Source organism: Papilio xuthus, unplaced genomic scaffold, assembly GCF_000836235.2.
Source record: "Papilio xuthus unplaced genomic scaffold, Pxut_1.1 DF828142.1, whole genome shotgun sequence".
Lineage (NCBI taxonomy): Eukaryota > Metazoa > Arthropoda > Insecta > Lepidoptera > Papilionidae > Papilio > Papilio xuthus.
The window spans coordinates 6,107,561-6,133,672 of NW_013530507.1; the positions used below are offsets into that span (position 1 = coordinate 6,107,561).

Genomic DNA, 26,112 nt, shown 5'->3' on the forward strand with positions numbered 1-26,112 from the left:
AAAGTATTCATAACACAAATTTTGAATGATTACAATAATTTGAGAAATTCTTTTAAGTAATTTCAGCATGACTTACTTATTGCAAGTCCTCGCTTTATCCGGCTGACATAAATCAAAGAAGGTCGGTCTGGGCGAGCCAACCACGCACTTGACAACTTCCAGTACAGTCAAATTGACTACAGAGCCGTAAATATAGTCTCTATACATGAGAGACGCGGTCTTTGCACTTGAGATCAGTTTGTTCTTCTTCATCGTGTACTCATCATCTTGGTGGAGTATTGTCTCCACTCCCCACATCTAAAACAAATAAATATCTACAATATATCTTACTAATATTATAAATGCGAATGTTTGGATGTATAGAAGGATGGATGGTTGCATGGATGGAAGTTTTTAAAAAGTATCTCCAGAATAAATGAACAGATCTTGCTGAATTTTCGCATTGATGTAGAACATAGCCTACTGATTATTTTTCGCGCGAATGGATTCCCGGACATATAAGCAAGTTGAAAGATATCCTCAAAAGTGACTTAAGGAGAAGATATTCATCCAAGAAGATAATACATCCACGTATATTACTTACAACAAGGAAAGGAACGATGACTGTGATGGCAGCAACAAAGGATATAGAGAAGGTATCCCCGGTGTGCGGGTAGGCGAGCGCCGGGTCGTTGCATGTGAACCCGCCGCGTCGGCTCGGCAGCGCCCCCACCTCCAATAATATACAAATCGCCGCAACTGTAGACAAAGAAACGTAGATTAAAAAAAAAAGAAACAAATCACACTTCATACTAATGTTTAGATGCGGCTTAACGGATCTTGATAAAATTTGGCACAAATGTGGAACATAGTCTGGAACACATAGACTATTCATTTTTTTTTGATTTCAGTTGGACGACGTCTCGATCAGCTAATTAAATATATCTACGAAACTAGTAGACAGAGATGAGACAACGGCGATTAAAACGAAAGGGGTGGTCAGAGGTGGTCAATACGCTTAGATACTACGACTACGACTTCTAGCCATTTACTAAATCATTGCAAGAGTTAATTCTATGTTTTAATAATAAAATCTTCGACATAACTAGTTTTCCAATTAGGTATAATAAATGGTCCAAAATTGGTCCTAAGTTATCGCGTTGTGCGACACCAATGAATGCTGAATTTGAAATCAAATTAACTCTCAGGAACAGCTTACATTCCATTTGTCAAATAAATTATAAACCAGTTGTAAATGACATAGCATTTCTGTTATTTTGTTACTTACATTTAGTTCATTTTAATCAATGTGCAGGATGAAATATATAATAATTGTTATGTACCTCAAAGTCTTTTTTCTGAGTATAACTTAGATTATTTATATAAATGCGAATGTTAGGATGGATCGATGTTAGTAAGAAGGTATCTAATTTGGCATAGATTTAGAATATAGTCTAGAACAGAGGTTCCCAAATTTATTTTGTCTACTGCCCACTTTGAGAATAAAAATTTTTAGCGCCCCCATATTTTCACATATTTAAAAACCACTATAACTTCAAATTAAATTAACGGAGAATTCTGTAACCCGCAACTTAAGACCTGCAGCGCCCACAAGGGGGCGTTATCGCCCACTTTGGGAAAGACTGGTCTAAAAGAACACATAGTCTACTAATTAAGTTTTTTAATTCTTTGCGGACGGAGTCGTGACAGCCAGTACAAGATATGAAAATACTTCGACACTGGATGCTGGAATACAAGTAGTCAGTTGCAGCGATTTATCAAAAACAAAAGGTCATTATTATGGTCCTTCAGAGAGTTCATTAAATCTATTTAGCCACGGATCACAATATAACACGTGACATACGAAGTAAAAATGTTTCACACATAATTTCAAAAGAATTGGCGTGCATGAATAATTAACGTCATTTAGCCGTGTGACCGGCTTCTAACAATACTTTTGGCTTTAGAATTATCAACGCCAATCAACCGTCCGAACAATTATAAACAGTAATTGCTCAGACACAAAATACATTTAAACAAATGAGCGAGACATGCCCGTCAGACATGGAATGTTTATTATTAATTTTAACATTTTAACTAACCTTTTTGTAATTGTATAACCAAAAATAAAAGACTAGCTGACAACGATAAAACTTAATTAGTAGCCTATATGTTCTTTCAAACTATTTTCTACATCTGTGCTAAATTTCATCAAGATCCGATGAGCCGTTACGGAGATAACAACCAAAAATCACACATCTATCAATATTAGTAAAATTTCCCTCCAAATGTGTTCAAAATCTAACGGTAATATGAATAAAATAAATATCAGCTATGATAGTTTTTTGTTTTGTTAATCTGTAGTAATTTTATTCATCTATCCATTTAAATTTAGAACACCATAAAAGAGGTTTGGAGTTCCAAAACCTCTTTTGACTCGAACCTGTGCTGTTGTACGATGTAATAAACACTTGTTAAATTTATGGTATTAAATTACAAATTAGAATGAAACCCTACCGGAATGTTAGCAGACTAAACCACCCTTTGTTCCGGTAGCTAGTAGGGTGGTAACCCAGCCGGAAAAGATACGCTTTTAAATATCAAATAACTGTTACGTTTGAAGTTACGTAACCAAATTGGCTGTAACAATCGAACACTAACCGTGGATTTCTAGACTAATATTTCTGTATAAAATATGTTGTCATTCCTGTGATTAACTTTGACAAAAAAGAAATAACAATATGTTTTAAACGGAGGAACTCAGAAACCCACAGTTAACGATTTTACTTAAAAATACAGTAAGATATTATGTTACTAATTATTATCTTTACATTTTTGAATCAGTTGTCCTGAAGATGGATTAAAACTAGATAGAAATAATGTGACTAAACTCATTAAAAAAATTTTGCTATTTTAAAATTGAAGGTACTAAAACTCCTTATCATGTAATCGTCATAAGGGCCTAAGCCTTGCCTAATATTACCTCAAGGGTCATCTGATTAGCTGTCGCAGCATTTTCCTACAAGACGTTGTATTCCTTTTTGAGTATTGTTGCGCAAGAAATCCTTGCAGTAGTTGTGATATTCATGTGCCGTCATCAATCATTAAGATCGATGCTAGCTGACAGTTTACTGGTCTACTAGACCATTAATGGTCAGCTAATACATTTTATGAAGTAAATCGTATACTAGTTATGCCTGCAACTCTGTCCGCGTAGAATTAAAAATAAAATTATATAGTAGTCTATGTGTTCTTCCACACTATGTCATACAACTATCCCATACATACATTCAGACATTCGCATTTATATTAGTAAGATAAGATTTAACAGTGGTAGAGCCCGCTTTAACATCTTCGCACGAAATGGCCCGGCTCGCCCGGTGAAATACCACGACCACACAGAAGACAGCCGTGAAGTGAAAGCAATTCCGCGTTTCGTCTGATGAGTGTGCGTCCCGAAGGCCTAATTTAGTCCTCTTTCCCTTCCCACCTTTTTTCTTATGGAGAAGAGATGGGAAGTACAAGTGGACTTTCCGGATGAGAGGATGCATGGAAGGGAAATATATTTTTCTTTCTGTGCATCCCCTCCTCCGTCAATCAAAGGTAGGCAACGTATATGCGATTGCGTATGTGTATGGGCAACGGTCACTTCGCTATTTCAGCGATTTCAGGTGACCGCTCGCTCGTTTGCCACATTATAATACAAAAAAAAGCATAATGTTGAATGTATTCTCGTTTTATTAAGCTTTTGTCTATTGAAATATTTTAATTATTATTTTGAGTTGGTTCATCATAAGCTTACTATACGTCTTCACTAAGAGGCTCTGAGCCTACGATAACTTAGGGGTGACTAGGGCATAGTCAACGCTAGCCCAGTGCGGTTTGACTTCACACATATCTTTGATTTTTTTTTCTTTTACGGTTAAATAATTAAATTTATTTCATCACCATCATATTCAGTGTATTAGACTCTAAAATTTATTGAGTTTTGTAATGTGTATTCGTTTCTTTTACCGGAACAATATTGATTTCAAAACAGTTGTTATGTTTGTAAATATACGCTGGTATGCTAGCCAGTTAACTGAACGAATCAGTACAGATTATACTCTACTAATTTTTGGTTTCTGAGACAAAAATCTCTGTATAAAAGTTACCGTTAGCCCTGTCATTGACAAAACAAAGATAAAAATATGTTTTTAGCCGACTTCAAAAAGGAGGAGGTTATCAATTCGTCTGTATGTTTTTTATGTGTGTTAAGAAGTAACTCCGCCCCTGGTACTCCGATTATGATTTTTTTTTGATCGAAAAATTTTGCTAGCAGGTGGGTCCTATTTTTTTTAACGAAGATTTTGGTCTCAGAAATCCACAGTAAACATGTATATTTACACATACAATTTTTTGACTCAATTGTAAACTATTTAAGTATTAGTCTATTAAACTACAATCTATATATCACAAGCTGTCGCCCGCGACTCCGTCCGCGCGGGATTAAAAATAGATGTTGGCCGATTCTCAGACCTACTCAATATGCTCACAAAATTTCATGAGAATCGGTCAAGCCGTTTCGGAAGAGTATGGGAACGAAAATTGTGACACGATAATATTATATATAAGATGTTGTACTTGTTACAATTTGAAAAATGATTTTTTTTTATTATTTTTTTAATTTTCGTCTCTTTTGTCATTAGGCTTTTATTTCTCACGGCTGTTATTTGATTTAACGTATGTTATTCAATTAATTTCCCATCATTTCACTTAAGACAACCAAAACATACCAAACAACTTTCTATGTTATCACGTAACTGCCTTAATCGATTAATATGTTGTATGTACATAAGTACCGTAGCAAATTATATTACACTAGCTGACGACCGCGACTCCGTCTGCGCGAAATAAAATAATTAGTAGTCTATGTTCTTCCAGGCATGTTTTACATTTATGCTAAATTTCGGTGAGAATCATTTAGTCATGGAGTCAGTCGTATTTCATAACGAAGTTCAAAAATGTATAGAGCTGTCAATAACTTTCGAGAAGTCACGTGATTGTCGCGCTTCAGTTCGATACATTTTTGAAGTTCTTTACGGAACCGCTTCGGAGCGAATGCACTTTGTCTAGTCCCGCTGGATACATTTTGTAAATACAAAATGAATTTTATATTCTATTCATTGATGAATCATCGTATAATTGTGTCTATTAGAGAAAGCTTAAAGTTGACAAAAAGTCGCGTAGGCGAAACAATTAAGGGCACGGGCACAGTGAGTGCGGGAGCGTACAACTGTTGACATAACGAACCATTGATTGACAACTTATAAATCAATATTTCAATATCTACCAATTAGATAAAAGAAATTTTATTTTTTTTTACAGGAGAAGGGCCAAACGAGGAAAGAATCGCCTAAAATTATTTAATCCGACGCTCATAGACATCCTTTAAGTGACTGTACGCTCTTTTCTTGAAGTAGAACTTGAAGAAGTCTTGCCCCTAAGTCGTAACTGTTTGGAAATACCGCTGAGGACAGGGAGGGCCACAACGCGGCATATGTGGGCATTTCATTTTTAGTTAAGACAACAAATTATAATTGTGTTTAATAGTTCTCGTAATTATGGCTTAATCGTTAAAAATGTAAAAAAACATGAAATTTAAACGTAGTTTACAAATAGGTTGTTGAAATTTCAATAGCGTAATGTAGGGATTTCCAATCACGAGGTCGAGAGTTTGTTTTAGCACAACCATAGAGCTTATTTGGAATCGTACAAGAAAAGTTATCAGGTAAATTAACAAAAAAAATCGGCCAATATTAAAAAAATAAGTTTTAGTTTGCTACAAGTGTGACTCAACCCTTTTCACGGCAACTATGACCCAACATTTGACGCGCACGAAGTTGAACATTTGATAAAATGTATAGTTTCCATTAACATACTATTTTTCATCTTGATAAAGAGTTACGTGGGAGAAATGGCTTTAGTATTTATCATCCCATAGCGCTCTGATTAAGTGGCTTTCAACATTTCTATTTTAAAAGCAAACAGTACGAAACTATTATTATAAAAATCGTATATTTCTTTTAATTATGTAAGAGTAATCAATAGTCAAATCTAGATAGGCATGTGTGTAGTAATTAAAAAAGAATGTACGGAATCCTAAAAATCTCTTTAATATTCATAGCACAATGCTAGGAAGGAATATTCAGCGTGTCGGAGACCTAATTTTAGGTCGTTTCCCTTCCCATCTTTTTCTTTAAAAAAAAGATGGAAAAAGGAGGTAAATTTGATTGAAGAGACGACCTATAGGAACGGGAATCTTCATTCTGTGCGTTTCTCCCCGTGTCGATTAAAGGTAGGCAGCGTGTTATTGCGGTTGCCTATGGGCAGATTCAGGGGGCCGTTTGGTTGTTTTCCGCCTTGATATAAAAAAAACATTGTGAAAAGTTCAAGAGCTCCCAACAACGACTAAAAATGCAGGGCAAAGTTAGTTATAAAGTCAATATGAACAAGCTTACACTAGTTATGTGTAATGTCATTAATTTAACGACTATACCGACTGCAGACATAAATCCACAGCACGTCACCAGGAATGGCAATAAGTCACTTATCGCCGTCACTTCCCACATAAAATGTAAGGTCTTGGTACAAGGCTGACATATATTATTTTTATCTTAAAATTTGACTTTAAGAAATATTACTTTACGACTGTTAAAACTGGTGATAGCTTAAATTATTATTTTTAAAATAAATACATTTATGAAAATAGCTTTTGACTGCGATCCCGTACGAGTGGAATTGAAAACAAACATAGCACGTAGCGTATATGTTCTTCCAGACTATGTTCTACATCTGTGCGAAATTTCATAGAGATCCGTTGAACTGTTCCGGAGATACCTTCTAACAAACATCCATCGATCTTTGGATCGATCTTTCCATGACCAAATCATTGATCCATAGATCACAGTGGTATTAAAAATTACGTTTTTTCCTTATCACGTCTATATTTATGGCTTTAGGGATCACTTAAAAAGTTCACTCTTCGACCATTCAACTTATTCAAGTATCTAACTTAAGTAAAACCAATGAACTTAATTTAAGTAACCTTGCTCAACATACATAAGTATTAATTGCTTGATGTGAATAAATTATTAGTTTATTTGTTTTTAATTACATAAGTACATTAGTTAATAGCTAAAGAATTAGATAATCGAGCTTTTAATATATTTACTTATAGAACTAAAGAAAAAAACGTGATTTGGAATATCTTGACTGACTAAAATCCTCTTTTAAAACACATTGTTAGGGATGACGATATGTTTGATACAAGGATTTTGGTCTCAGAAACCAACTATAAGAAAGTTATGTTTTCATTCTCTAATGTTCATTAACAGTAGTTAAATACGTCTGGAATATATCTATCTTAAAGTCGTTAACGGTAACACTTAACATATGGAGGGTGAAACGGACAGAATAATTATGTTCCTTAGGGGTGGAATTACATAATATACATTGATTATTTAGGGTCGAGTATATAGCTGGTATATACTAAATGATCTTCACTTTTGGGATTAACAAACAATTAACTATCCATAAATATCTTTTCTAATAACATATCTTTGACATTGCATTGAGTGCGACAAATTAATTCTGTCCAGTTAAAAGTAAAGTAACTTATAACTCTTTAGCTAAGACTGTTGCAGTATTCATATCTGTATGCAGGTTTGTAGTGGGTGTTCAATAACTTTGGTATAAAGGAACCCAACTGAAAGCACTACCTTACGATAAAAAAAAGAATCGATAACCTCCTTCTTTTTAAAGTCGGTTAAAATAACGGATGTCGATAGTATTGCAAAATGGTGTAGCATCCAATTGCATAATCCAACAATGAGCAGGTCGATGTGAACGAAAATGGGGGCAATCGGGACTGGGCGCAATTGCACCGCACTGCAGCCTGGATACAGAGGACATACGGCATCATATTACACAAAGAAGATAAATAGATTAATTTTTATCATTTTAACATCTCCATGTCCTTATCCTATTTTCGTGACGTCAGCACACCCGGTTTTCGTCCTCCATATCGCTCTATCTTACCTCATCAAATTGTCTGGTAATTCAAAGAAAGATGCAACATGAAAACGATAGCTACTAACTTAATACCAAGTTTAACGGAACAAAATAAAAATAAAACTGGTCAAGTGCGAGTCAGACTCGCGCCCTGAGGGTTCCGAACAAACCTGTAGGTAAAAGTGCACCTATCACTACAATCGATTCATAGTTGAAAAGAGTAATACGTACCTATAAAATTTCCAGAAAAATATCTGTGATGTAAGAAAAATATTAAGGTATTGCAGAATTTTTCTTTTATAAGTGCTATAAAATATTACTACAAGCCAAATTCCAAGATTTTGGGTGGAATGAAAGTTCCGTTTTTTTTTTGCAATCGAGATACGGAACCCTAAAAAGAACCATTATGTTTTATGTATGTGAGTGTAGTGATTTTTTTATAATCTATTTTTTTTTTAATTTTCGTAATGCAAGTATAGTTAGTAAGAATACTAACAATATTCCCTGTCGTGTGTTCTATTCATAGGAAATCGTCAGTTACAGATGTAAAGAGCACTTCGACCTCATATGGGTCATTAGGGAATTGAACCATCGGTGTATAGAACCGTAATAGATCGCTACTAGTTAGCTTGGATTTTTCTAGAACTACGATACAACTACGAAACTACGTGAACAATTCAATATGGATACCGAACTAGTGTTTTTGGGGGTTAGACGCAGTGCATTCGTTACGAAGCTTACTACTTCCATTTTCCATCCTTTCTTTATAAGAAAAAGGATGCAAAGTGAAAGAGGACTAAATTAGGTCTCCGGGACGCACTCTCATCAGACGAAACGCGGAATTGCTTCCACTTGACGCCTGTCTTCTGTGTGGTCGTGGTATTTCACCGGGCGAGCCGGGCCAATTGTGCGCAGATGTTAAAGCGGGCTCTACCACTGTTACTCTGCATTTTATTACTTCAAACTACTTAATATAATTATTCAAGTCACGCCTACAGCCAAATCAAACTTAAAATATTCGAACGCCTTATCAAATTAGTACATCATATAAATATTGTAAATCAGAACACGGTACAACTTTCTTTGGATATTTTAAAACCATAAGCCTGATCAATGTTCACAATTTAGAAATAGAAAAACTAATAACAACGCCATCTAGTGAAAATTAAGTTTGAAACAGCGCCATCTATAGATTTTTGTGTGTGAAGTTTCGACTAACATTTTAGAAAACAATTGATCGTGAACATAACCTAGAAGATTAAATAAATAAGATCTTTTAAACGTTTGTAATAGAAAGTATTGTAGTAACAAATAATATTCAAGTTGTCACGTATTTATCTAGATCTCAACGTGTCAGTATTGCATGGCCTATTATCACTGCGGTTATCCAGCGCATGCGCAACTTCTGTTTACGTAACACGCGTCATATGTCAATGTTAAATAATTAATTAACAATAGTAATGTCTTACTTATTCGTATTAAAAGAACAACATAATTTACGCCCATGTAACAAGAAGGGAATCAATGCCAATGTTTATTAGTTAATAATATAATATGGTTTTATTATCTTTCCATTTTGATTTCTAAGACCAAAATCTCTTTATACAACATATCGTTATTCCTGTCATAATAATAATCTTTGACAAAAAACAGAGACATGTTTTCAACGGGGATTTTGGTCTCAGAAACTTACGGTAAAAATTACAACGATATTTTAAAACAGTTTAAAATATAGACAAATATTGAATAATATTATGAAACTAACACGAGATATTAACAATGGAGTAAACCTTAAAGCAGGGGTTCCCAATCTTATTCTATCGCACATGTTTGCTATTTCTCGGCGCTCTTATATCGATACGAGGAGTTATAGAGATAAGTTTAAATTTGTCGTGTCACAATGTTAGTTACCATACTCCATAAACGGCTTGATCGATTTTTATGAAATTTTATATAAATATTCAGTAAGTCTGAGATTCAGCTAGTATCTATTTTTTAATTCCACGTAGATGGGCGACAGCTTGTAGATAATTTGTACCCGGGAATATATCAGTTGAAGCTTCGGAGATATTCTTTAATAGCGCCCTACTATACTTACTGCGGGCTATACTTTGGGAACCCCTGTCTTTAAGTGTTAGCTGCAGTCAGTTTCGCATAATGATTTCCCTGTCCAGTAATATTAAGCTCCCTAGCTTCAAGGCAACCTGCTCCAAAATGCATGCATTCTTCAACTCTTATTCCGTTTACTTAAGGTTGATAATCGCTTGATTTGTTCGCTATTCAATTGCATCAGAGCTATATTATAAGGGATTAGTTTCGCTACATTTGTCAGTTTTGACTTTTAAATCATACGCCGAGTTTGCAAATCGAAGAAAAGGCGTAACTTCCGCGTAATGTAGAAATAAATTAAATTTTGATTAGTTTGTTATGAAACTAAATCTAACGCTTACTAATATTATAAATGCGAATGTTTATATGGATGAATGGATGTAAGTTTGTCACAACGTATCTACAGAACGACTGCATGGATCATGCCGAAATTTGGCATAGATGTAGAACAGTCTTTCCCAAAGTGGGCGATAACGCTCCCTTGTGAGCGCTGCAGGTCTCAAGTTGCAGGTTATAGTAAAAGTTTCGTTTAGAATTCTCCGTTAATATATAATATTATACATATATAAGTCACAAGAATTAATTAATTTGAAGTCATTGTGGTTTTTAAACATGTGAAAATATGGGGGCGCTAAAAATTTTTATTCTCAAAGTGGGCAGTAGACAAAATAAGGGAACCACTGGTGTAGAACATAACCTGGAAGAACATGTCCAAAATTTTAGCGAGATCCATACAGACGTTCTGGAGATACCTTCAAACTAACAACCATCCATTTAAACATACGCATTTATAACATTAGTAAGATTAATGTTTCAAGTAAAATTGTTAATAAAATAACATAAAAAGCAATCAATTCGAATTGTTTTAAGAATTATAATACGTAATATTTTACCGAAATCGATTAAATTATGGCGCCATGTATTTTATGCTAAGTCGATAGAAATTCGATTCTATTTCACAATACAAGAATTCTTATAGACATTATTTTATAGTCGTACAAACTACAAACATACTGCGTTATAGTTCTAATAAATTTCAAAGGTCTGTTGTTGTTTATTTATATTTAATAGAAATTTTATATCCACATGTGCTATTTGAATAGCTTGATATCTTACTAATATTATAAATGCAAATGTTTAGATGGATGTTTGTTAGAAGATATCTCCAGAACGGCTGCATAGATCTCGCTGAAATTTGGCACATATGTAGAATCTAGAAGATCATATAGTCTAATTATTATTTTTTTTTTAATTCTGCGCGGATAGATTAGCGGGCGACAGTTAGTATATTATATATCTGTTGCCAAATACTCCGATGGCTCACAATTTATAAAAAGTTAATTAATAGCCTGTGTGTTCTTCTAGGCTATGTTCTACTTTTGTGCCAAAATTTAAAAGGGTCTATTGATCCATACATTCGCATTTATAACATTAGAGAGACGAGAGAGTAGAGAGAAAGAGATAGGCAGTTCCTTAGTGTATATTTCTTATAAGAAATCAACACTAAGGGATGTTTAATTAACCATCAAACGGCCCGTGGTCTGCATCTAAATTTCTCTGTATCTGTGAATGTCTTTTTAAATCGGTATAGTATTTCGCTATTATCTTTTATTACAATTTTATCGTCTGTCATCAGATGCGTCTCGATAACGAGTGACGAAATCGATTATTCAAATCATTTGGATATATACTTCGTGGGAAATCGATTCGAAAATCGATATAGTTTGAAATGTTTTATTTTGTGCCAGTTTACTGCTAGTTATTATTGACATAGCTTTTTTGTCATACAACTTAGTTCTATTTGAACGAGTGTAAAAGATTTCTGTATTAAGTTAACTTAATATGTTATGCAAGAGTTTATGAATCGGATTAATGTTCAATATATTTTACTCCAGCATTATACAGATTATAAAGAACCTTTACACACTTTTAAAAGCTTTAAATTGCCTTTCTATAGACAAAATAAAGTTTATTTTGTATTTTAATTTGTTATTGCACTCCTTTCCTTCTATACTAGCTGTCGGCCGCTACTCCGTCAGCGCCGAATTCATTAGTAGTCTATGTGTTCTTCCAGTCAATATTTCTACATCTATGCCAGATTTCAGCGAGATCCATTTTTATATAAGAGAAGGTGGCAAACGAGCAGCTGGAACACCGAGGTGTTCAACGACGCCCATTGACATAAGCAATACCAAAGGAATCGCAGATGCGTTGCCTTTGAGGTGGTGATAAGCTCGCTTCTTGAAGGACCCTAAGTCGTAGCGTTTTGGAAATACCGCCGAGGACAGACCATTCCAAAACGTTGCTGTGCGAGGCAGGAAGTTTTGTGCAAACCGCAAAGTTGTGGATTGCCAGCCATCGAGATGGTGTGGATGGAACCTGGCGGTCTGTCGTGTCGTCGAAGCAGCCGATCCGGACCTTCTAACAAATATCCATGAAGTAAGATGTTTACCAATATGTCATCTATTGTCAAACAAAGAAATAAATAATTTTTTCCATATAATTTAAGAATTTTCAATAATTTATACATAACACAAGTTGACCCCGATGACACTCATTGGGTGGCCGTATCCCTGTCACCTGACACTTGACACCGCACAATGCTGACAAAGCTATGCGGTGTCACGTCACAAGTACACTCGCGCACACAATGTATTAGTCACATAAATAATTAAATCTAACATAATTATTATTTTCCAGGTCATTGGCTTTAATGTGGTATCGAATTGCGACCGTAATGTCAAAATAGATTTGACACAGATCGATGAGTTTGTCAGTTTTGATAATGTTTAATATAGAGGTGTCGTATGATAAGTTTTCAGTGTCAAAACACTAAAAAACTACGTCTTGTAGTCATTAAGGAAGAGGTAAACTCACTTCTAAAAGCAATCTCCATAGGTATAAATAAGTGGTCGCTCTCGACTCCATCCGCGCGGAATTAAAAAAAAAACTTAATAAATAGCCTTTGAGTTCTTCCAGATTATGTTCTATATCTGCGCAAAATTTCATCAAGATCCGTTGAACCGTTCTGGATATACCTTCTAATAAACATCCATCCATCTAGACATTCGCATGTATAATATTAGTAAGATAAGTAAGAAGAAATGTAGACAATATATTTCATAGAAGTATGGCAAATAAATTTAAAGGATAGTTTATTTTACAATTAATCATAGAAGTTCACTGAGTGACATCATCTCTGTCATTTCCAATGTGAAAGACAAGGATGAAGATCTTTAACCGGTGCTTCGTGAATCGAAACTCACAGTTACGTTTTAAAGTATATCAAAGTAAAGAAAGCTTTGTTCACTATCGAGTACAAGCATTATCTGCTTTCTAAAGCAGGGGTGTTCAACATTTGTCGCGCTGTCTAGGCACTGACTTTTCAAATCAGTCAACAATGTTCGTGTTTCTGTTGTTGCATTATGTTGGTCTGTTTCTTGGCTTTTAGAGTACTTTTGTAAAGCTATTCTGTTGCTATAATTATACTAATATTATAAATGCGAATGTTTAGATGTATGGATGAATGTATGTTTGTTTAACTCCGGAACGGCTGAACGCATCTCGCTGTTATTTAGCATAGATGTAGAACATAGTCTGTAACAACACATAGGCTACTTATTAAATTCTATAATTCCGCGTGGATGGAGTCGCGGGCGACAGCTAGTTGTAATTATAAATCAATTAGATTCTAGTGCGGGGGTTTGCAACATTTTTAGGATTATAACAATAATGTTTACAATCTATAATATATTAAAAATAAGTTTAATAAATGAATAAGTATAAATAAAAATCTCTGAAATAATGTTTATTGTTATTTACAAAATACATAATATATTTATTATATACATAGTATTCTTTATTTTTTAACTTTAATATATAAACAGTTACGGTGGCAAATAGTATAAAAACTTTTCTTATATTGTAAGTAACGTATAAGTAATTGCTTGAACCCCACCGACGAATAGAGAGGGCACTAGATCCTTTACGGGCTTTTCCTTCCCTTGTATTCCCCTTCCTTGTATTGATTTTCAGTCAACTTGCAGTTACATTAGGAGTGTAGAATGACACCTCTCACTCCCAGGCGTAATTCGCGCCATGCTGGGCAGTGAGGGGTCATGGGAGGCAGTTTCCTCCTTCTGCGAAATAGTAATTTCGCAGAAGGAGGAAAGAGAGCGAGAGCGCGAGGATAATCCCCTCGCGCCCCCGCTCAGACGCAGGAGAGTGGGAAGAAGGAGGCGAAAATTTGCCGCCGCCCTTCCCCCCACTAACCATGCGTGAGTAGGAGGCCCCTTCAGGGCGAAACGCAGGCGGGCCCACGGAAGCAAGCGAAAGCGTTCCCGTGGCGCCCGCCATAATGCGTCAGAGGGCAGTCAGGTTTTAGTGGGTATTCTGGTCACCTTCTGTGGCCGGCGAGTCCCACACTCCCTACGCCATTGCACCGCCCGGCGTAGGCGTGCATAAATGCATTTCCTGACTATAAAAAAAAAAAAAAAAAAGGAGTGTAGAATGACTCGAAGATTTTTATTTTCTGTACTTACATTGGTTAAAAGAAACTACGAATTTATAAAATACGCGTGAAGATTTTACTATGATTTAAAGATGAATTGCTGTAAGTTTTTATCAATGAAACCCCTTTACAAAATATATTACAGTTATTTTAATTGTGTTTAGAGATAATAAGGATGATAGAATTTAACACGTTCAGTGCTACCGTCTCGCGAGTTAATCTCGTGGAGATTATCCTTGTGGCATGGAAAGTGTTAAATAAATTCCAGCTTGATTTCTTAACGCGTTCCTGAGAGAAAGGGTCTTGATAGACAGACGGATGGACAACAAAGTGATCCAATAAGGGTTCTGTTTTTTCCTATCAATGTACGGAACTCTAAAAGATATCGATGTGTTTAATTTCTTGTACAGTCACATTCAAATTAGTAGTTTTTTTTCCGTTAGTAACTTTGCAAGCGATTAAGTTATATAGCGTGTTTTCTTCATCAAACTTAACACTTGCGTAATCCGGTTCTCTTTGTCTGGTTGGTTGAGCTTCGTTACTGCATTTTAACAGTTATTTTACTACGATATTGTTTATTTTTTGCATTCGTGTTCTAACGTTGGTACTAGCCGTTGAATGGTGTTTGTGGGACGTATTGCCTAGGGCTGTCACTTTGAATTGTCTTTTTGTTTTGCTTTTTTTTTATTTTTTGTTTATGTCACGCGACACATTTTTTTCACCAATAATGAAAAGAATTCAACAAAATTATGTCTTTCATAGTATTTTAAAGTTAAAACTACTAATTAATTCTTACTTTGTTTGAATTTTCGTAAGTATTCTTGTGTATGTACATCTAACTAATAGATTCTCAAAGTAGATAAAAAAATCAATGTAAAGAAATTTTGAAATACTTATTGGATTTTTTTCTCTAAACAACAATAAATTATTCTGTACTAGCTATTGCCTGCGACTGTGTTCGCGCGGGATTGATAAAAAAACTTCATGAGTAGCCTATGTGTCTTTCCAGACTACGATATACGAGTATGCCTAATTTCAGAGAGATCTGTTGAGCTGTTCCGGACATACCTTCAAACAAATATCCAACCATCCATCTAAACATTCTCATTTATAATATTAGTAAGGTTCCATGTGAATATTAAAAAGTTAACTAATAAGTAAATTAACAAACATAGTCTCCAAGTTATAGTTCATTTGTTTACAATTTGTGGTCAAAATGATTTGTTGTCGAGGTTTCCGGGTCATAAAATAGCTGATGGAACTAAAACCGCAACATCTGCCACCGGGTACAAAAGACCTGGTACTTATTTTGCTAATATCAGGGTTGAGATGCATTGAGATAATATTAAGCTTATAGATACAATAAAAAGGTTCCAAGATATAAAATGACTTAATTTCGACCTTAATAGCAACATTACTTGAAGTTCAGTTAATAAATAAAAAAAAATTGTACTTGAAAAAAAAAGTTTTTTACTTCAATACTACTCCATTACTTTTAGAGAAATTGTTATCCGTTAATTACTATACAAATCGTTATAACAAATGGCTGCAATGTTATATATTAAATACAGTAAGAGAAAGTTGACAGCCCTAGCAATAACTCACTGTTTACATTGTCCGGTGAAAGATTTATGTTGTGCGATGCAGTAAGTGTGCTCTATCAGTTGTTTTTAAAACCACCCTCTGTTGATCGCGGTGCTACGAATCCCTGGTTTACATTAAGCCAGTACAGTAAGACAGTAACACTCATCGGTGCTGGCATACTGGCTTAATATAAACACAAGCTGGCGCCAGTGAGCTAAACTGCGGTACCAAACCAGCTCAACTCTTATACAGTACTGATGTAAGCTAGGCATGAATAGTTTATTTTTCTTTTATTAATTGTGTTTTGTATATCACCGAAAATGTAGCTGTAATTTCTTACCTAATATAAGGATGGGCAGATCAATGAGGAGATGCCACAGGTAGCTGTGCCGCGCCTGCATCTCCGCGGCCTCCGGGCGCTGCTCCGGAACGTTCTAGAACAAGAAAGAACGAGTCTTATAATAATAAGAATCTTAAGTTCTTCAAGAACATTCGAGAACAATGAAAAATAAGTTCTATTAGAAAATAATTGGATTACATACGTAAAATAAAACAAAACATCAACACTACAAAACTAACTTTTCGGCAAAAGGTCGGAGAAATTCATGATTGTTACGGACACTACAAGATATTTAATATACGAGAAATTCTCTCAATATTCAATTGCAATCTTGTACCCTATTTGTAGGTTTTTAAAGTTTTATTTGCTATGACAACAATGCGGAAAAGTCTTGCAATGGTGTGTCGAATCCATCTAAAACAATTAGTCATGGTTACCCTAGTATGCAACGAGTCAATCGTTAATGTTGACGTTAACACAGATTAGTTACGTTATAACGATTTAACTACACATTAAACTAGTTGAAAATAGCAGTATTTAGTTAAATTGCAACAGTTTACTGTGCATTTTAATTTTGGCCCCAATAGCCTAATTAAAGTATTGCTGATCTAGGGGTCGTGGATTCGAATTACCTCATTCGAATATTGACCAAAATCCTAGGATACTTTCGAGTTTATATACCACTGTTACAAGAATTAGTTATTAGGAAATACTTTTTGGATTCAATATTTTACTAATATGAAAGAAGTGGGTTTGAAGACATAGAAAATAGAACGGCTGAAAGTATCTCGATTACGTTAATTTGTACGTGTAGAACATAGTCTGGAAGAACACATGGGCTATTATTTAAGTTTTTTTATATCTCCGCGGACGGAGTTGTGGGCGACAGCTAGTATAGTAAAGCATAAATATTGTATTCGAGTTAAAAAAGATTGAAAATTTAATACAATAGGTTTTTAATTAAGTTATTTCACATCAAAACAAGTTTTTTTACATAGTTATTTAAAAGTTCTAACTAAAATGGGACCGGATATTACAAAAGCAAACTCTACTTTCCCGTATCTATTTTAACATCTTTCGTGACATCGTTTTTTAACACACCTAAGTTGTTAGATACCCTTAAAAGGCTTTAAAAATGTTAAAAGGAAATGTCAAGTATTTTCTTTTATTTATTTATCCATTGGATGTTACTTGATTAACATAACACTGTTTTGAATCTATTTACAACTAAATGTCTTTTTTATTACTGCATACTAGCTGTTGCCCGTGACTCCCTGCTCGCGGAATTAATAAAAAAATTAGTAGCCTATGTTTTCTTCCAGATTATGTTCTAAACCTTTCAGCGAGGTCCATGTAGCTGTTCTGGAGATACCTTCTAACAAATATCCATCTATGCATCTAAACATTCGCATGCATAATATTATTAAGACTAAATGTGAATGTTTGGATGGATGGATGTTTCTTTGAAGATACTCAAGGGCCAAGATGAAATTTGGCAAGGATATAGAATAAAGAGTGGAAGAACACATAGGCAATTATTTCTTTTTTATATTATATGTTTAGAATATTAACAAACGTGTACTTCAAACAGACAATACGTAAATAAGGTTATCGTTATTAACCTAGGATTTATCTAGGACACAACTAGAAATGATATGCAGATTTACTTTCGATGACATCCACTCAAACACATTGGTATGCGACAGATCGGTATTTAGGACGAACGTATGTCTTGTTTAAGCAAATTTAATCGTAAAAGCAAGACTTAGGCGCCATGTTAAAACAAGTATTTACGTGTTTAAAATCTAGTTTAAGCATTTTAACTATTTTAATAGTTTACTTAATTTGATACACAATTTACGAAATATATTAAAACAATATCATCATCAGCTGACTATACGTCCCCATCGAGGGGCTCGGAATCTACCCTAAGTTAAGGGTGATTAGGCCATAGTCAACCACGCTGGCCCAGTGCGGGTTGGTTGACTTCACACATATCTTTGAATTTCTTCTCAGATGTGCGGGTTGCAACACGATGTTTTCCTTCACTGTAAGAACGTCGGATAAATGTACATATGTAAATCAGAAATCGAAAAACACATTGGTACATGGCGGGATTCGAACCCGGGACCTGCAGATCGCAAGTCAAGTGGTTGACCCCTGAGCCACGGACGCTCTTAAAACAATATAATATATTTAAATATTTTGAACTTATTGCTGTAGATTTAGCGATGTCAAGCGTCCGGATAGAGCCGGACATATTTAAACGGTGTCCGGGTTGTCCGGCTTGTCTATGGCTTATATTTTACGTGCAATTTTTATCGTACCCATTAATACTGAGACAAAATCTTCAATAATGTAGGGCGTCCGGGCTTTCTAGCTAAATGTCCGGTCAAACTGACTAGTCTGTCCGACTATTAGGTTTGGCGACGTACCCTACATAAATTATTTGAAATTGGAATCAAGACAACTTGTCCAAATGGTAAATTAATAGCGGGTCTGTACAAATGTGTTTATATCTCTTAATAAACCTATGAAAATATATCAGAATTCTTTAGTATAAAAAATAACAGATTAAATCATAACACAGAACGAATGGAATTTCATTGTCTAATGACATTAAAAAAACAATAGAACGCTTGCGTAAGGCAATTTATAGCATTTCACTTGGATAAGATTTACGCAATGGGCTTTTAGAAAATTTCATAATATAAGATACGACAGTAACTATTTTTATGATAATCTTTCATCTAAATGTTTATACGCTAATGGAGAAACGAAGAATTTAAAAAGTGCCTTATTATCTAGTTAGCTATATATTTAACTAAATCTCAAAAGAAAACCACGCTATTTAAAACATATATATTAACTAGCGGACCCGACATACGTTGTCCTGTCTACACGTCTTTAATTTGAATAAATTAATATGAAGTTAATATTTGATGAAAATTGTGAATCTAAACCATTCCCAGATCCCCTTGAACACACACAAAAAATTTAATCAAAATCGCTCCAGTCGTTTGAGAGAAGTTCAGTGACATACACACTCACAGAAGAATTATATATATAAAGATGTGTCTCTTACTGTGAAGGAAAACACAAGAACGTGTTTCGAACGCGTATTTACTTGCAAATTAATTAAAAGATCTACGTCTGAACATTCTTGGTTAACTAAAATCTAGACAGCCTTTTGCGTCCCGGAGGCCTAATTGAGTCCTCTTTCCATTCCCATCTTTTTTTATTAGGATATGATGGGAAGTGGAAGTGGACTTTCCGGATCAAAGGATGCATGGAAATGTTTTCTTTCTGTGCATCTCCTTCGTCGATTAAAGGTAGGCAACGCATATTCAATTGCGTATGTCTATGGGCAACGGTCACTTCGCTATTTCAGCGATTAAAGGTAGCCGCTCGCTCGTTTACCATCTTTTAATATAAAAAAGCCTAGTCTAGGTTATATTCGAGACCTTCCATGTGACTACGTCAAGACTTTACCTGGAAATTATAATAACAGTTGCTATTTTATCTTTCTGTCGAAGAAACAATAAATAGAATTCCTATTATGGTATTCCAATCAGAGGACAGAGACAAGAAATAATTCATTCGTAGATTTTCTCTATAAATTTCGCAACAACTACGATATGATTTATTGATGACAGTCGACAACATTTGAATGTAAAGACTTCATGTGTTAGAATATAATTAGAGAAAATGGCGTCAACGTTCCTTAAAGAGAAAACAGTCCTACATTGAGTTATTTAAAAGTTGAAACTAAATTACAGTAAAGCACATTACTGGGCAATAAAATTAAACGAGAAACATAAAACAACTTTAACAGGAAAGATGTGAAACATGCTAACCTAAGATCTAGAAAAATGATATGTTTTATTATGATCATTGTTAGTTTATTAAACGATAAAATTGACAGACTGATTATCAAAAAACATCTCACAAACTTTTCTTCTTCAAAGATAGAAAATATAGGGTTTTTAATCTAATGTAAGATTTATTTAGGTTACGGTTATGTTATTCCCTTTGTACACAAGGCTGGAAAATCTTGGTAACCGGGCTATTTGAGTCCCTTAGCGACCTACACAATAATATCACGGAGCTTCGTAGACGGGGGTCGATTATGTTTTGTTTTTCTGTCGCCAAAACATATGAACAATAATAACATCATAATGTGAAAAGTCGCTGCATTTTTCAAGATGGCGGAGCAATTTTATACAGTTTACATGTGCTGACCGAATAGTCGATTCGCGTTGAATCAACGTTACAGACGCGACGATATTAATTTCTAAGATTTACGTCGTCTTGTATAAGAAGGGGCTTAAGTTGAAAACGATCAAATCGTTGATTCGATTAAGGTATACAAATTATGTAAATAAACAATTTAGTTGCAACAAATTGACCTACATTACCTTCGGACATTGTAAAACTTCTTAATTTAATAAATTCTAATTTATATTATAGAACACTAGGTGTCGCCCGCGACTCCATCCGCGCGGTATAAAAAGAACTTTATTTGTAGCCTATATGTTCTTCCAAAATGTGTTCTACATCCATGCTAAATATCAGCGGGATCCGTTCATCCGTTCTAGAGATACCTACAAACAAACATCCATCTAAACATTCGCATTTATATTAGTAAGAAGTAAAATTATAAGGTCATGAAGTATTTATGGCTTATAGGTGCTTTACTGTTATATTAGCTATTGTCTTTAAAGGTGATTATACCGCCAATCCGTATTCCGGACCATCACTAGCCTCCGTACTTTGAATAACAATTAGTACGACAAATCTTTCGCGATTCGCAAATCAATATGGATGCAACCTCATCAATTGTCATGCCTTTTTAGGGCACCATGTCAAAAATGTCGTTGACTTTAGTTGGTATAAAATTAGCATGACCTGTGCTGTTTTGTTGATGTTACTCTGATTAAAGCTATTGTTAATTTAAATTCAAATTTAATTATTTGATTGCGAACCGAGAAGTCTTACTTTAATTAGAAATGCGAAAGTTTGGTTGTTTGTTAAAAGTATCTGCAGAACGGTTTGACGAATCTCGCTGTAATTTGGTATAGATGTAGAAAATAGTCTGGAAGGAGACAAAGACTATTAATTTTATTTAATTCCGCGTAAACAAATTCGCAAGTGACAATTAATGATGTCAATTTTAAGCTCTTGTTTTTAAAAACGTGCTTTTGTTTCTGGCGGTATAACTATGTAAGACGAAAAACTACACGTTGTCAAATATTGTCAATAATCAAAGTCAATTAAGTTGTCAAATATTGTCTAAATTATTTAAGTTTAAAACACACTTAGTATTAATCTATAATTTCCGTGGCAAAATTAGTCAACACAAAACTGAATCAATTGACTGTCAAATTGCGTAATATCGGAAGTTGCAAACATTTTCGGCTGTAATTTCTTCCTCCTGTGCCGTAAACGTGCGTGCCAATTTTTTTAATTCTAAACCGTTAAGAAAAAAGTATAGGCCATTGTTTAAGATAATTAACCTATAAATATACACATGCTTTGAATTATAATTAAAAAAGAATTGATTTTTTAATGTCATTAAATAATAGATACATAGAATTTAAAAAAGCTAAGTGACTTTAAGAAAATTAGACTTTTATATTAGTCTCATGTTCAACTTTCGTGTTAAATCTATGATATTAAAAAAAATATAAATGAATAATCAACTTAAATATATTATTAAGAGCGTCGATGACTCAGGGGTCAAGCACTTGACTTGCAATCTGCAGGTCTTGGGTTCGAATCCCGCCATCTACCAATGTGTTTTTTGATTTCTGATTTACATATGTACATTTATCCGACGTTCTTACGGTGAAGGAAAACATCGTGATGCAACCTGCATATATTTGAGAAGAAATTCAAAGATATGTGTGAAGTCAACCAACCCACATTTAGCCAGCGTGGCTATGGCCTAATCACCCTTAGCGAGCGAGCTGATGGTGAATAAAAAATATTATTAAAAGGAGTCCCTTTAGGCAAGGTACCGAAGATACTGGCAGCGTTCTCTCTTTGGATAGCTATACTAATTCTTTGTCTGATGTTGCCAACTCTTCAGTCTCCTGTGATTTCGACTAACTTTTTTGTAAGTTATAACTTTCGTATTTATATTATGAGTAAGATTATATTTTGTTTGATATCAATAATGATAAATGTAGATTATAAACCTCTTAACTAAATGTATTAATCTATCAAACTGTAAACGGTACAAGTATGGTAAAATGTTAAGATAAAGCACTCTCTTGTACTGATATAACATTAAACTTGTAGATAAATTTGTATCTTTTAATGTAACAATTTCTCTATCTATTCTAAAGTAGTCAATTTCTAGTTTTGTGTTATGCAAATGATATGATATTTAGTTTTTATATTAATTAAAACATTATTATGTTTATCGAAATAGCTATTAATAGGAAGAATATCAGAAAATGAGTCAGTGTATTGACTCAATTTATGTCCCCTCACATTCATTCTGATACTAGACTTTGTAACGAAAGCACGTCATTCGCGCCGAAGGATTGTAATTAAAAATGTCTAAAATTATAAAATCTATATATATAAATGAAAGTCGTGTTAGTTACACTATTTGTAACTCAAGAACGGCTTTACCGATATGACTGAAAATTGGTGAGGAGGTAGCTTAGAGCCAGGAGACGGACATAGGATTTATTTATTTTTATTCGAATTTCGCCTTGAAGAGATGTTTTTTATTTAACTTACTAATATTATAAATGCGAATGTTTAGATGGAAGTGATGTGGATGGATGGATGGGTGGGGCTACACTAATTAAGTTTTTTATATATCCACGCGGACGGAGTCGCGGGCGACAGCTAGTATTCTTATAAAGCCACTGATAAATATAAAGTGTTTTGGATAAATTTGCTACTATGTTGTTTTATAAATGAGGTTTTTTTTTACAATTTTCACAAGTCATTTCAGAGACGTAAAATTCTCACATTCCATTTTGTCTCATCACTAGCTGTATTTTCCGTAACGGTACTCAGAGACGTGAGATCTTGCTTATTTTACAATGTAACACACCAATGTACACATACCTTAACAATAAACATCCGTAAAGGTTTATTTAGATACTAGCTGTTGCCCGCGACTCCGTACGCGCGGAATTTTAAGAAAAAATAGTAGCGTATATGTTCTTCCAGACTATGATCCATATGGATACTAAATTTCGTCAAGATCTGTTCAGGCGTTTCAGAGATACCTTCAAACAAACATCCTTCACCTATCTAAACATTCGTATTTATAATATTAGTAAGAAGTAAAATAAGCCGGAATCGTACATACAGTTCGAACTGTCCGGCGATGACGTCAACACCGTTATAGCCCTCCCATGTATCCCCATACGTTTGTCTCGCTCTGAAGCGTCGGCCGAGCGTTCGTACGATTCCGGCTTTGGTCTAAACGAACCTTAAGTATATTGGCTATTGGCCCACATTTTATTCCCTACATTTCTATCCGTAATCTTTATGTTTCAACATTTAAGATAACAAATGTGATAGAAAGATATTTTCACTTTCCAAATGATCAGACACGCTCAAACAACGCGTCAATAAAATCTCTATACATGGAACTTTCGATTATATTTTTATCATCATCATCAACCTACCCTTATCCCTATCGAGGGTCGGCACAGCATGTACTACTCCTCCATACATCTCTATCAGCCGTCATATCCGAGTCTACCCCCATCCTACGCAAATCCTCTTTCACACAGTCATTCCATACTTTTTTTGGTCTTCCCCTACCCTTGTAGCCATCCACATTCAATCTCATTACTTTTTTGCTAATATCATCATCATCCCTCCTCATAACATGTCCAAACTACGCTAATCTTTTACTCCTCAATTTCTCGATCATTGGCGCTACTATCAAACTTCCTCTAATATACACATTTTTAACTTTATCCTTCCTTGTAACACCACACATCCATCTTCTATTGTATTTTTATGAACTGTTGAAACTCAAATTATTTTAAAATAGTTTTGAAATAATTTAAACATCACGTAGTGATCGTAAAAATGTATGATTTCATTTAGTTTTGTTATATTATTGAGAACTAATGAATAATTATGTTTTAGGGGCCTTTATTTAATTTTTAAACTGTACATATTTATCTACAATCGTATACACAATCCTAAGTTTAATCGACAGGGAACGCACTGAAAAGATACATTTCCCCTTACGCGTCACCTGCACTGTTCTCTACTCTGCTTCCTTACAAAAAAAGTGTAAAAGGTCTACTAAATCTACAATATTCATCATCTAAACTGCATTCATAACAACCATTTCAAATTGTTTGATATTCAGTTCCGGTCAGTCAACGTTTTCTTTCCTCATAAACAGGAATGAGTCTAGTCTAGTTTAGAACTAGTTAAGTTGTTACTATAATGCCCTTATACGTTATGTCTGGTTATAATTTATAGCTAAAGAGATAGTGAGATATGAAATGAATTTTATTAGCAGTTGTACGCGACTTCGTTTGCGTGGAAATAAAAACAAAATCTTACTAATATTATAAACGCGAATGTTTAGATAGATGGATTGATGGATGGATGTTTGTTTGAAGGTATCTCCAGAACGGCTTAACGGATCTTGATGATTGGCATACATATAGAACATAGTCTGGAAGAAAACATAGGCTTCTAATTAAGGTTTTTTTTAAAAATAGCAATAAATATAGCCTGTCACATGGGGATAGTGTAGCTTCCCAACAGTGTAAGAATTTATCAAATCGGTTTGGTAGTTTCGAAGACTATTCAAAGCAAACAAAGATCCAAGAAAACATTTAAATTTGTCCTGTTTATAATATTATTACACATTAAATTGGTTTCCAGTTGAAAAAAAATGTTTAGATTTTTTTTATAGATTCGAGGTTATATTCAGAATATTGGATTCAATTATCATCGTATTTTCATAACTGATTTGCATGACTACATTTTTACACCAAATAGTAAATTAATTATTTATATTATTAGGTTGAATTATAATATAATATAATATAATATAATATAATATAATATAATAATGTATTCTGTTTTAATAATATAGCTAGCTTTATTAATATTTTAAAAACTTATAAATAGTTTCATGTATGACGCTAATTTAATATAAACATGATTAGTTGTATTTAAAAGATTTGGAAATCAAATGATTCCAAATCGGTACTGGTTTTAAATGTATTTACTTGTCATGATTATTTAATAATAAAAATCTTAATCGGATTAAAAGTTATATATGTTTAAAAATCGATTTCTCAACATACAAGTTTGATTTTAACAAATCGGTGTCAGATTATTAACATTCTTAGACGTGTAACGGTTATCTGTAATCTATTTGGAGATGGTTAAAAAAAGTCAATTTTAAACCGGAAACACGTCTTTGTTGTCTTTGTTTTAAGGCAAAGGTAACATGATTAGAGCCAAAACTTTAAGCGATTATTTAAATTCATTATGTTCATTTGGAAAGATTTAAGAAAGCTGAATGTTT

General features: G+C 34.1%; 1 protein-coding gene across 2 annotated transcripts in view; it reads right to left on the reverse strand.

Moving 5' to 3' along the window:
* Positions 1-26,112, reverse strand: part of LOC106114396 (lipid phosphate phosphohydrolase 3) — a 57,909-nt gene that overhangs the window by 3,156 nt on the left and 28,641 nt on the right. For both annotated transcript variants that reach the window (XM_013307586.1, XM_013307587.1), the window contains exons 2-4: positions 16,575-16,668; positions 584-738; positions 77-297 (exon numbers count right to left, since the gene is read on the reverse strand). In XM_013307586.1, coding sequence (XP_013163040.1) covers positions 77-297; positions 584-738; positions 16,575-16,668 — 470 coding nt within the window. The remainder of the gene's footprint in view (positions 1-76; positions 298-583; positions 739-16,574; positions 16,669-26,112) is intronic.